Source organism: Patella vulgata, chromosome 7 (genome assembly GCF_932274485.2).
Source record: "Patella vulgata chromosome 7, xgPatVulg1.2, whole genome shotgun sequence".
Classification (NCBI taxonomy): Eukaryota; Metazoa; Mollusca; class Gastropoda; family Patellidae; genus Patella; species Patella vulgata.
Genome location: NC_065885.2, coordinates 31,028,351 through 31,042,555, shown reverse-complemented (window position 1 = coordinate 31,042,555; position 14,205 = coordinate 31,028,351). Strand labels below are relative to the sequence as shown.

Genomic DNA, 14,205 nt, shown 5'->3' with positions numbered 1-14,205 from the left:
ATTGATTCAATTGTTAGGAAACATTTCAACCGAATCCACTGGGATATTAATTACTACCGGTAAAATGTCTCTTCAAAATCCATCATAAATGTATGTAGCACTCTGAACCCTTACCCCAGAAGAAAATATCTGCTTATCCAGGAAGTATAAAACTCAGATCTAGTGAAATATACTTGAACAGTTCTAATATTGCTTGGGCAACGGCATTTCCATTCATTGTGCCAAGGTTTATTCGCCGCCAACAAGATAATTCAGATTTTGGATTTTTTAATTGATAATATCTTTGTTGAATTTGGAAGGGAAATATATCAGCAAGTGGTAGGTATCCCCATGGGCACCAACTGTGCACCTTTGCTTGCTGATTTGTTTCTCTATTCCTACGAAGTCGATTACATACAGGCACTCGTGAAAACAAATAAACGATTAGTCAGACATTTTAATTTCACTTATTAAAACGATATATCGATGATGTTCTATCACTGAATAATCCCAAATTTAGTGATTATGTAGCATTCACATATCCTGATGAGCTCGAAATTAAAAACACTACTGACAGTGACAATTACGCTTCCTTCCGATTGTTAACTTTCCATTTATTAGTAGTAACATTCCAATATCACCAGCTTAGTTATGGAGTGTTTGTGTCTCAGCTAAATCGTTACGCGAGAGCTTGTTCCTTTTATTCTGATTTTTTAAGTAGATCGAGGCATTAGTCATCTAAGCTTCAACTACAGGGATACTTGCGCACTAAACTTATAAAAACCTTTAAAGAGTTTTATGGCCGTCATATTGACGTGATTGGTAAATATAACACGTCTCTCTCGGCTATTACTCTAGATATATTTAATTGACGCGTATACTATCTCCCTGATTATGTCTACTACATAGTTAACACTGTTCATCACGTGAATTTTGCATACCGATAGTCTATTGGCCAATCACGCTATTTTACCGAGATTTACTCTTCAAAAAAAGTAGGGGATATTCAGAAACAATACAAAACTGCGGAAATGCACTGCTGTTTTTATTAGAGGTAACCAGTGTATGCAGGCCAATTGCCTACTCATGAACATAAACAGTTCATATGGGCGGCTTATATGACGGACCCATTTCACTCTCAAAGAGATACACCGTCAAAAGTGAAAATGGACGTTTTTGATTTTTGTCTTAATGAGTAATTTGCTCCACCAATCCTCAGAAAGTTAGCAATTCGTCGTGGCATTCTCCTAATCAACCGTCCAATCACGATTTGGGACAATCTGACCCACTCCCCTTGCAGTGGGCCGTGCAGTGTTGTCGGTTGACGTAACACACTAAAGCAAAGATACGCTAAACAGTAAATCTTATGCAAGAACCGATAGGAAAGCAAACATGGATAGATAAACCAGCACGCGGCAGTTTTCATCAACCCTTCCTTGAAGTGTCAAATTTGACAATGAACCCCTCCCGCGTGTATGGTGCTATTGTGTGCCGCATGTGCAGCTCAGTGGTTCTGTTGAGGTGATAAGTTCTTCATCTGTGAACATACTCTCAAAGCATGTCAAATGTCCATAACTATTTATCATATCGCAACCTGCATAGGTATTTGCATTTCAATATCCCCTACTTTTTTGAAGAGTATAGTTTGGATGCAGCTATGGCGGGCGGGCAGGCAGGGTAAGTTTACTCTTCCAGACACCTGTTACCACTGTTTGTCGTGTATTTTATACACGGTGAACAGTCCATTTGCTGATTACAATATTTTGCCTATACCGTTTTTTTTAGGACTTCGAATTTTGTCTAATGGTTTGGATTGTTCATACTTGGTTTTATTTTATTTATTACAGTCCGATACGACAGTAAAAGGGAGATTACTCTAATTATCAACACCGTCACTAGGATGCAGACCACCATTAATTTCCATATTGCTTTTAATGTTAATTCTGGTATACCGTAATTCTTTGGTCTGATCGCTTTTCACTACAGACAAACAACAGAAACGGCCATATGTTTGCCCCAGATTTTGTATGAGGTTGACTAATAAAATTTTGAGATATGATGAAATTTAATGCTAGTGCACATCACCAAGCCAGAATAAAAATTATCTTTTAACTGAGTTCACAGATTTAATGATACATTAGAGATTAAAGATCAATAATGCCATGGAAAAGATCATTCAATAATTTAAATATTTATTCTCATATCACACAACTATGTAGCTACATATACATTAAAAAGTTTACAATATGAAAATTATGATACATGTTTATGATAAATGGTTGACTTAGTCAAAAGGGTTGATGTCCTGGTTTCACAATTCGGGCGGGACAAATTACCCAATACTACCCAATACCACTCCAATATCACCACATACTACCCAATACTACAACATAATGGTGCCAAATGAGCATATTACTTGAACTTTTTCAAAAATAGTGAGATATATCGTGGGAAATGTACTTCAAATGTGATTATCGATGTCTGGCTGTTTCAATTGCCTCCCTATATCACCCAAATCAAGCAAATAAAAACCCAATACTACCAAATACTTATCAAATACTACCCAATATTATAAAATACAAACCTAATATCGTCAATTAGCAGCACATCGGTATAATAATTACAACGATTATTCGATAATTACAGAAAATTGAAATATTTATGCAGTTATCTCCCTTTACAACTGACAAATAGATTTTAGATTGCTACTCAAATTAATCATCTTGTTGTTCTTTGCAATTTGTTTCCAAGACGACGAAGTTAAAATAAGGAAAACAGGTTATTATATATACCCACAGGTGACGATGTCGCGGCGATATCATTATCACCTAAATGAATAGACATAGTCTCCAGCTTCCTCCCACAATGTGTAATGCTCTACTCGTATATACATTCAACCCGACTTAACAATTAATCAACGGTGTTAAGATTGATGATTGGGTAATCAAGTTCTGTTTTATTTATATTATCAAAGAAACCGACAGAGCTGTAGCAGGCCACAAATGATAGTTTTGATGAACTGAGATGTGACTAACATATAGTTCAATATTATTTCATTAACTCGCTTGCGGGAAGGGATGTTTAACAGTGAGATGAAACCGGGGGACCTGAGAAAACGCACCTTGTTTGACAGACGACCCTATCAAGTGGTAAGAGACAGATGGGTCAGTTTGGGAATAAAATATGGTATATCGTCATACCTGTTTTTCTTATTTTAAGTTTGTCGTCTTGGAAACCAATTGCAAAGCCAAAGAAGATGATTAATCAGAGTAGCAATCTAAAATCTATTTACCGGTTGTAAAGGGAGATAACTGTGTAAAAATTTAAATTTTCTGCAAAATATTGAATATTTGTAATAGTAATTATACTAATATGCTGTTATTTGACAATATTAGTTTGTTATTTGATCATATTGGGTAGTATTTGATAAGTATTTGGTAGTATTGGGTTATTATTGGCTTTTTTGGGGTGGTAGGGGGAGGCAAATGGAACAGCCAGATATCGGTATCGCATGTGAAGTACATATCCCGCGATATAACTCTCTATTTTTGAAAAAAATCAAACGATATGTCTATTTTGCATCATTATGTTGTAGTATTGGGTAGTATGTGGTGATATTGAGGTGGTATTGGGGTGATATTGGGTAGAATTGGGTAAATCGTCCCACCCTTCACAATTGGTAACAGGGTTTTCCTTGATTATCAGTATTGTTTTTATTTAATCTGATCAGCTTCGTTTCTATTTATTGATATAAATCTATAAGTTCTTATTACAATACCTATATTGATGCGCCACATCCTTCACATTTAACAACCTTAATGTTTCAAGTATCATGAAACATTTGGATAATAAAACAGATATCACAGTTAGTCACAATATGTAGTATGTTATATTATAAATGCTTTAAGTCAGTTTCAAGACCATATATTTTAGATTTCAAGTTTTTCAATTCCCCAAACATTTTCTTAGATCTTCCAGCAGTGGCCCGGACATTCTTTAATATTTGCATGTCTAGGTCATCTGGTCTTTTAATGTCCATATCTTCTGCAAAACCAAGAGTAACCTAGAAAAACAAAGTAAGTTTTTGTAAAGTAAAGTAATCTTAATGTCTTCCTGTTCCTAAGTTTCATTTCATATGTAACATCCCTACTCTAATGTTGTGCTTGTGTATTATAAACAAGTGAGAGTTGTCCCATGTCATCTTTCTTGCTATATTATATTTTCCTTGCCTTATTCTACCAGTACTCACAGGGAACTTTCTAGATCGACACCGGGTTCGAACCTGGGACCTCCTGGCTAGTGAGCTAGTGCCGGACTTACTGAGCTACTGTGGATCTAGCCAAATTTGAGAATTGAAAATGTAAATTATGTTTCACTTTCTAACCAGAGTAAAATTATCAAACTTTAAATGGTCAACCTGATAAAGTAGAAAACATACAAGTGTAAAATCTGATGTTGTTTCCAACCTACCTTATATAACTGTCTTTCTACATCTTTCAATCTACCTCTCAAATTTTTAATATCAGTTTTAAATCCTTCAACTTCTAGATTACGACGCTTCTCTAAATCTTCATATCTGGAGTTCATCAACTGTAAACGCTGAGTCATCTTTCCACTGCGATCCTGAAGTTAACAAATCAAAACACTATTTATAGAAACACAATTTCCTACTTTTCTGCACCAACTGGACTAAGGAAGATGGGCATTCCAACTGTCAAGTGCTCTTTGGCATTAATACTAACATGTACATGGATCTTCGTTTTTTTTGGGTCCAATTTGAAGGAATAGGCATTGTTCCTTGTCAGGCCCCATGGAAATCATGCTGAAAAGTTGCAAAAGTTCTTTCTCGGCCAATACCAGGATCAAACATGGGACCGTCTGGTTAGTGAACCAGCGTCCTACTTACTGAGTGACTGTGGCTCCCCAAATAGACATATAACTTTGACCTGTATCATGTGTATAAGCTTGCATATTCAAATCGTAATCATAATCTGTAGGCCTGTATGAACAATCCTACAATGTTTTCATAGTTAACTTTGTTCTGTATCATATATATATTAATGGGATTTAAAGTCACACGGTCATTAAGTTTGTCTAGACATTTCACATGAAGAGATGTTCACAAGTTTACAACACATCTATGTACTTGAATATAACATAAAATAATGCAACAAGTGCATTTTTATAACATTGCAAAGTGTAAATTATACCTTAAATATCTCTCTAGTTACGTCCCCTTCTTCTCTTAATCGAGATAACTCATCTTCTAATTGTATAACTTGTTCTCTGTAATTATCACATAATTTCTGTGATTGTGTCAACTGATATTCTAATGCCTGTAATATTAAAAATATAATATAAATCAAAAAAAATCTCCAGTGTCATTATGTAATTCAAATTCCATAACAAAAGTGTGATATTACAGATAAATTTGCTTGACATGCATCTACCAGTAATGCTTTCTAATCTTGGTCATGTCCTCAAATCAGCCGTTCTATATTTGTAAAAGATGACCTGTAAACCAATGATCTGGACACCATGGTTTCATAAATTAATCAACTTTCGGCTCAATTAAAAAAAGTTGATTTAAATTAAGAAGACAATCAACTTGTCAGCTGATACATTTAAGTACCTTTGAATAAAGCCTTATTCAGTGCTTGATCTAAGTAATTATCCAATTCTTTTTTATTATTTTTGGAACACCTGGTACCATTGTCACAGTGGAAGAGATGTTTTCTAGTATACTAATTGCAGTTTGAATATAGTATATTGATATACTATACTGTTTATTCAATGTTTTGTGGAGCAGTTAGTGAGAATTATCTAATTACCTTGAATTCTTCAGCCTTGGTACCATTATCTTCACAATAAGCTTTATCTCCTACGTTTAGCATAGTATCTTTACTTATATTCATCTTTTGTTTACAAACATCTAATTCACGTAGATATTTATCTTTTTCTGCCATCCACTGTCTTTCTACTTCTCGGCCTTGATATCTCTGATCTAAGAAATCTTTAGTACTAACATATAATAAATCTTGTGTTTTATGTAACCTGTAATTATAATACATCCAATTAATATTTTAATGATGATAAATAGACATCTGGCACAAATATACAACACTATATGTGAAAAACCAAGTTAACTGTTAAAGTAATGTAATTAGCTGATTGACTTCCATTTCATTAACCCCCGTCTCCGAACACAGAGCATTTAGTGATGTTCCTGCCTGTCCGAATAGGTCTTTTCACTGTGGCATACAGAGCATTTAGTGATATTCTTGCCTATCCAACTCAATATACATGTGCAGCTTGGTATAGTGGAATATTGGGATAAAGTGTTTTGTTGAAAGATACAAGGACCTGACACTCATCTACGGGTCCGTAGCCAGCTCATAAAATTTGGTGGGGCTACGGAATTTTTTGGAGGGGCTGAGGATATGGCCGGCTAAGAACGCTCCTAAGAAATCATTATTGTTGGCGAAATATTTAAGGGGGGAGGGGCTTATTGCCCATAGCCAGCCCCCCCCCCCCCCCGTGGCTACGTGCCCACTCATCTACATGGAGATCAAATCATGTAACTGTGTGGAAAGAGATCTTGCTCACAAAGTGCTGAGATGTCTTTCTACCCCCCTCCCTCCCCACAACAAAAGTATTTAGCAAACTTCAAATAAAAGTATCTTTCATATTGTCTTGCGCAGTATGGTTGACTGTTATAGCTACGTATTAAACTAAGAATGTAACTGAAGCCATGTTTATAATGGAATTACACCGAGTTACTCACTTTTCTGTCAGTAATCTGATTTTTTCTTCATCTCTCTGTTTTCTAGTTTCATGTTCTTCTTCTTTGACTCTTCTGTCTTCTAATAAAGCTTCATATTGTTCTTTAGCTAATTTTGTTTGTTCACTAAGCTGTGATTGTAATGATTCTATTTGTAAAGTTAGCATCTCATTATCATGTTGATATCGTTTCTCTGGTTCAGGTGACATAGACTGGCGTCTGTCATTTAATGGTAGATGAGATTTACTGGATTCTGTCAAAATACAATAAAAGTGATCAGGGGGCACTTTCATGTTAAATCCAATGCTTTTTGAACATATTCCTCAGAAAAACAGATGATTTAACTTTAATACTTTAACTAAAATAACAAACTTACTTTTGGCTGATTTGCTTTCTTCTCTAATATGATTATTTTTTCTGGGTATTTTTTGAGGAATGATGGCTTTAGCTGGAGGTTCTTTAATAAAATAAGTTATTTCACTATCTCCTGCTCCACCACCACCTAAAGCTAACAGCTGTTGTATCTTTTTCTTATCTTCTAATTCTCGAATCTATAAAAAAAAAGAATTTTTAACTTATCTAAATAAAAAGGACTTTGCCTAGACTGATTGAAAGAAATATACTGTAAACTTCGCATAAGTCGGATTTGTATAAGTCGGATCTTTGCTCAACTTGGATAAAATCGTTTGGACCCTTTGATCTTGCACATTTTTCTTATTAAAAGATGGCGACAAAACGGAAGTTATCTACTCGCACCAAAACGGAAGTTATCTACTCGCACCAAAACTGGTTATCTACTCGCACATACGAACAAAAGCTTGAAATGTGCCTTTGAATCAATTATTATCTGGCTCTTGCAGTTTATTTCCAATCGAGCTAATATCAAATTTCGGTCTTCGGCTAACTTGGATCTTCGCTCGACTTATGCAAATTTTACTGTATAATGTTCATAATTTCACTTTTTATCTTTCTGTTTTAGGCTAAGAGATTAATTAATGGAGGAAGGTAAAGAGGATCATAGGGTACTTAAATGGGACGATCAAAATCACTTAAAACCAACCTTCAATCTATCATTCTCAGCATATAATCTTAAAACATGTTCCCTTTCTTGAAATAAATATATCTGCATATCACTTAATGCTTTTTGTAACTCTACAATTTCTTCTTCTCTTTGGCGTAATTCCCACTGTAGATGATGCTAAAATAACAAATAGTTATACAGTAAATCCTGGTATTGAGTGGTATTAACTCACCACCCAAGACACAAAAATCACCAATTACGCCACCGATTCATATATCTCACAAGCCTATACCTGAGTTTTGCCATTCATCATCACTATATAAATGTCACATTGTATTTAACAAGTTGTGTTAAATTCATTTAAAAAACTGACTCAAGATACACTGAAATCGTGACCGGCCTATGAGCTTCCAACTTGTGTATTTTTCAGAGCCATATTGGTGACCAATGACCAGCATTTCTCTTCTTAACTTCACATGCTTTTAATTTTAAAATACAATGAAATGCTGTATAAAGTTTGCAATCGTTTTTGTCAGTTCCCTTGACTTGACTATTTGCTTAATACAGGATTGACTGAACAAGCATTTGAATAAGCCTTTCTACGAATGACCTGTACACAGTCGATGGTTTCCATTTATGTCGGCGCTGTTGCAAGGGCCGGGAAATAATTTTCTTAAGCCACCCTAAAAAAGTCATTCACAGCTGACATGATGTCATCATTACCAGGAAAATGATTGCCAGCTAGTTCCTTTTCCATTCTTTCGAAACTGGTCTCATCCATATTGACAAACCTGGCCAAAAAATTATCAGGATCTACATCAAAACAGCGCAGATTGTCACGGGACATCAGGACCCTTGAATGAGGTTCAATTTGGGCATATAATAATAATACAAATGCCTATTCAAGAGATTACCTGATCTTCATATGTGACTCTATATTCTTCTAATTTACACACAAGCTGATCATGCTCATCATCATACTCAGCTATCTTTTTACGATAATATTCTAATAATTCTCTTGATGGACGGAGTTGACCTTAAATTATGAAAACATCTCAATGTAGTAAAACTGAATTAAAAAGAATGGAATAGAGTTTATAGTGTTGTAAACACAATACTTTAGTCATTTCAAACTAAGATATGACATTTTTCATTTAAATGGTTACAGGAAAATAATCTGTCTACAAACACCATCGTTTCCATCATTAAAAAATGGACTGAAACACATGGTTTATCATTTTGTAAACAATACTTCTATCTACAAGTTTAGAGATTTGAGTAATAATAATAGTTAATTTATATATAGTGCCTACAATTCAACTCAGCGAGCTGCTCACAGGCACTTTACATAAGTACAACTAATATAAAATTATAACGATCACAACACATTAATTCATAAAAAAGACATAAACAAAAAAACAGAGAACATTATATAATACACATGGTAAAAGTCTGACACAAAAACAGCTAGAACCGTATTCAATCAGTCGTATATTTGATTAAAAAGTTCAGTTTTAAGATACTTTTTACAATGTTTAATAGAATTTGCGCTTTTGGTTTTGTTTGATATTTAATTCTATAACTTCGGAGCACCGACTGCGAAAGATCTATCACCGGAGTTGGTTTTTGAAAAAGGCTTAATTAAGAGGTTGTCTGATTGTCATCAAAGTTTTCTGCAAGGTTTATTGGTGTTTCTAAGGCATTGAGGTGAAGAATCGTTATTTAGAGCAGAATACATAATAGACAGCATTTTAAAACTGATACTGGAAGCCAATGGAGATCTTTCAGAATTGGCGTCATATGTTCATTTGGTTTAATCTTTGTTATGATCCAGGCTGCTTTATTTTGAAGTTTCTGAAGTCGTTTAATTTTATTTTCAGGTAGATTGTACAAAAGTGAATTACAGTAGTCAAGTCTTGATGTAACCATTGTGTTTACTGTTTTCCAGTATTTTAGTTGTGTCACTATCAATGAAAGATCTAATTTTTCAAATATTATAAATCTGATAATTAATACTTTTACACATGGCTGAAATTTGTCTATTCATGTCCAGATTAGAGTCAAAATAAACACCAAGATTTTTTACAGAATCTGTTGGTGTAATAGAGATATTGCCAATTTTATAGTTTTCTCTTTTAGATTTTAGTACTTGCTGCCTGCTGCCTGTTTTGTCATCGTTGAGTTTTAATAAATTTGAGTCCATCAATTTACGAATATCTGATAAACAGGCCTCAAGTTTGCATATCTCAGATGGTTCAGAAGAAGACTCAAAAGCTATATAAATTTGAGTGTCGTCTGCGTACAGTTGGTAGTTAGAAAGGTTTTTACGAATGACATTTCCTAAAGATGTTGTGTATGTAGTAAATAATAAAGGACCAAAAATGGAACTCTGTGGCACGCCATACTTTAAGACCATTGAGTTGGATGGGGAACCTTTGATAACAACTGTCTGGGTACGGTTTTCAAAGTATGACTGGAACCATGTAAGGGCTAGTCCACTTACACCAAAGTTGTTCTGCAATCTTTCAAAAAGAATTTGGTGGTTTATCATGTTAAACGCAGCGCTTACATCCAGCAGGACTAGTTGTTGTTAGTTGTATTTTACGTCCGCTTCCACCGAAGTGATATCGCAGACAAAGCGGGACTAGTACTGATGTTTGTTTCTTATCCATTTCGTTTAGTAAATCATTTTGAACACGTAATAAGGTAGTTTCAGTGCTGTGTTGTTTTCTATTACTCTAACTAAGCTTACATATAGATTATTTAATTATTTTTTTTTTTAAAGGTGTAACTATCTAGTATTCCATTTATTCTTTTCAATTGAAATAGGGGTTTCAGGTCACGTGACTTCAGCGAGAAATCGGACAGCCAGCGGCTGAAATATAGCCCACTTCAATCTACGATTCTAAATTATTATTATATGTAAATGCATTACTAGCAATTGTATTGCAATAGTTTAATATCAATCTCAATATCTGCAAAGATTCAGGCTAAAAAATTATCGAAATGTAAGCGAAATAACCGTTTGTTTACACGAGACGCTCGTGGGAAAATACCGCTCTGACGTCACGCGGCCTGAGATTTTCCATTGCTACGACTCAATTCATTGGTGAATCCGCACCTTAGTTACCGGGGGATTTTGATATAGAACCCATCAAACGATAGATAACATTTTTGTGGTTATTATGGTTGTTGATACTACGTGATCGGACAAGTAGACCCGTAGAAAATGGGATTTATCTGTTTTGATGACTGAAAATTGCCAAATTTCGACTAAATATAAAAAAAACTTTCTTGAGGTATCATCCAGATTATAAATATTTGACATATTATCATTCAAATTATTACGATTTTAATAAATTTTAGCTGACAATAACGTGCGGATTTCAGTTTTAAAATTAGTACTAGCGATTCTGAAGGGAAAATACTGCTTATGACGTCACTCAAATATGACTGAAAAGCACTTATTTTGGTGCCATGCCACGCATTGACTGGTATAGAGCATTTTGATTACATAATTGACGTCGATCTCGGATTTTAAAATTCCATAACTTTGGATCTAATTAGAATATTTTGATGAAATAAAAAAATTTGGGTAGCATTTTATGTATATTTTCACAAAATATTTAAAAAAAATTTGTTCTGTCATTTGAAACTTTGACCTGAAACCCCTAATTGAAAGAGAAAAATATAAAGTAACAACTTAATAGATTATTTAATGAAGGCTTAATGGCGTACCTACCTAGTCTTTCATTTATTCCTGGTAAAGGAGGACTCTCCCCTTTTCCATAGCTTGTATTTAATTCATCTTGTTTCCCTTTAGTTTTGTGTCTAGATTTGGGTGACCTTGGCCTACTGTCCATATTTGAGCTGAAAAAGACAACACAAAATTAACCCTAATTTGAACCTTTATTCATTAGGGTCTAGCGATGGTTAATTTATTATTACTTAGAAGTTTTCATACCAGTATTGTACCGAAAAACCCGGTAAAGTCCAGTGTGAGGCCTAGTATGTAAATCAAAGTACAGAAGTAAGTTTATACGGATTGGAGTGGTTTAGCTCTAAATCATGCTTGAGCATAGTGTACTTGTAACTGTTTCAATCGCACATAGCACATTACTAGAATCCTTGACGCCAATAACGAAAGCCATATTATGACATAGATAGTAATGATCATATAAAATTAAATGGGAACTATAGTATACAATTACAATAATACATACTCTGGTTTCATGAATTACAAATCGCAAATTTTCTTACTTAAAAACTACAACTTACACACTTTCGTTTTAATATGGAGGCTATGCATTTTGTTAATGCTAGAAGTAAAGAAATCGCAAATAACATTATTTTAGAACGTTTATTTTTATGAACATGCTCAGACACATCAATCCTGTCCAATCTGGAATCTGTCATTTGAATTTGACAGAAATAAATGATATTTTTGTGTATCTATCTGTGTATTTTTATTACTATATAATTTTTAATTTAAAGCAAGTCCAATAACAGGTCATTTACTGAAAGCAGAAATAGTAATATTTGATAAAATGGATCAGTTATTTCAAATTTTTGTTTTATGTTTACAAACCTTGCGCTCAAAGACGCCATTTTGAAAATTCCGCCACTTACGTTCTGCACAGAATTTTAATCGAACAATTTTTTATTAAAAACATTTACGTCCTTATACTTTAAAGCTGATCAAACGAAGGAATACTTCTGAATCAATAAAGAAAGGAAAGAAAAATATATTTTAAATATATTGCACCAAAAATATTAAATGTATGGAAACAGAAAGGTGCGTTCTCTATTCTTCTTTGGCTTAGCTGTTTTATCTATGGAGCTCTGACTATAAAACACAATATTATAAAGCGAAGGCTATCCCTTGAATGGCGCTTGGGTAGCATTTACAGGCCATTCAGGGTAGACTGCACAGATAAACACAAGAAATGGACGATACAAACACAACACAGCTAAATATCTGAAAAGATATGAAATGGGGTTTAACATCCTACTTTAACCGGACTGCCATGAGGAAAATCCGGGCAGGGTAACTTATTTTACGTGTACACTTGACATCGGGTCTTCATCCCACTGGAACAGCTATAACCGTGTCTCGCTCTCATTCAGCACCAGTGACGAGAGGCAATCTTGCTGGAAAATCCACAGGAACTGTCGCGGCCAACACCTCCAGATTTGTTAACAAGGGTCATATTATCGAAAAAAAAAAAAAATCCCAAAGGCCTTATGCACTGACCGCCAAGAACAACTTATACCAAACATAATTTCTATTAATTGCTACTCTCGGTCACCTTGTGATGAAGTTAGCCGGGTCCAATGCATCTTCAATAGAAGTCTTGATCTCGCTTTAGCTCCGTACATCTGAGATGCTGTAAAACTCGCGGTCGCTGCTTCAGGAACATAGGTCTAATGCTGCTAGGAAATGTTTTGGAAACTTTGACTAATTGTTCCTGCGGCTGGATGGGGTGTTATTTTAGACATATCTGCCAATATCCAACGAATATAGTGGTAGTAGGCTACACTAAAACACACAAAAGATTATTTCCTTGCCTCAATATATATCGTACCACAACATTCATCTGTTTTATTATACAGGAGAATATATACCCATCGAAATCGAAATTTTTAGCGCCTAATGAATCGAAGACCTAAGTAAAAGTCTCGCTTTCAGTTTCGTTTTTAATGATCGGATACCAAGAGCGACTATTGTAACGTTCACAGGCCCAGACAAGGCCCGGATACTCTGAACTGACAGAATCCGATTCTAATCTTATACATGTCACTAGGTACCCATCTCACATTCTACTTTACGATAAAGTATGGGTGGGGTGTTATTTTAGACAGATCCGCCAATATCCAACGAAATCATTTGATAACTTATTAGTTATTTAGACATTTATACGTTCCTTACTTAAGCTGAAGTCCAGAACAGGCCTATGTGAAAGTATGTAATGCCCCCCCCCCTTCCGGATTTACTGGATTTACATTCAGAAGAATATGTGGCAGATCTCGTTGTCACATCCCAAGGTTGGAAGCAAATTGGGGAGTGTGGTGTGTGTGTGTGTGTGGGGGGGGGGGGGGTCTAGAGCTACGTTACGAGCCAGTTGCGGTGATGGAGAGTATAGTGGTAGTACACTACAACACACAAAAGATTATTTCCTTGTCTCAATATATACCGTACCACAACATTCATCTGATTGCTTATATAGGAATATATATGGTATACCCATTTCATATTAATGAATATGACCTAATGAAATACAAACAAATAGGAAGCAATTTTAGAGGGAGACGGCAATGCAAGAAGCAGATTTTTTTAAAGACGTGCTTATCTCTGGAACTGTAGAAACCTGCTAACGATTGAAGAACTCCATGTCGTATATCTGAAATGTCTGCAAACATCATA

General features: G+C 34.8%; 1 protein-coding gene across 2 annotated transcripts; it reads right to left on the bottom strand.

Moving 5' to 3' along the window:
* Positions 1-2,158: 2,158 nt before the first annotated feature.
* Positions 2,159-12,402, bottom strand: LOC126828194 (coiled-coil domain-containing protein 77). 2 transcript variants are annotated; one of them, XM_050557812.2, is made up of 10 exons: positions 12,370-12,402; positions 11,524-11,651; positions 8,696-8,817; positions 7,821-7,958; positions 7,137-7,311; positions 6,764-7,013; positions 5,811-6,033; positions 5,190-5,315; positions 4,450-4,602; positions 2,159-4,042 (listed from the first exon to the last, which is right to left on the bottom strand). In XM_050557812.2, exons 1-10 carry the CDS (start codon positions 12,387-12,389, stop codon positions 3,872-3,874), a joined length of 1,506 nt encoding a protein of 501 aa, XP_050413769.1. In that variant the 5' UTR covers positions 12,390-12,402; the 3' UTR covers positions 2,159-3,871. The 2 variants fall into 2 exon arrangements, with proteins under 2 accessions (XP_050413769.1, XP_050413770.1); XM_050557813.2 differs by lacking the exon at positions 12,370-12,402 and adding an exon at positions 12,060-12,187.
* Positions 12,403-14,205: the final 1,803 nt, after the last annotated feature.

Bases quoted from the DNA above. Each gene is read 5' to 3' on its own strand.
- LOC126828194 (XM_050557812.2), bottom strand. From the start codon at position 12,389: ATGGCGTCTTTGAGCGCAAG. The intron at 7,959-8,695 runs GTAATCTCTTGA...TTGTTATTTTAG, and splicing joins GAGTCACATATGAAGATCAG to CATCATCTACAGTGGGAATT. The intron at 4,603-5,189 runs GTATAATTTACA...TGTTAACTTCAG, and splicing joins TAACTAGAGAGATATTTAAG to GATCGCAGTGGAAAGATGAC.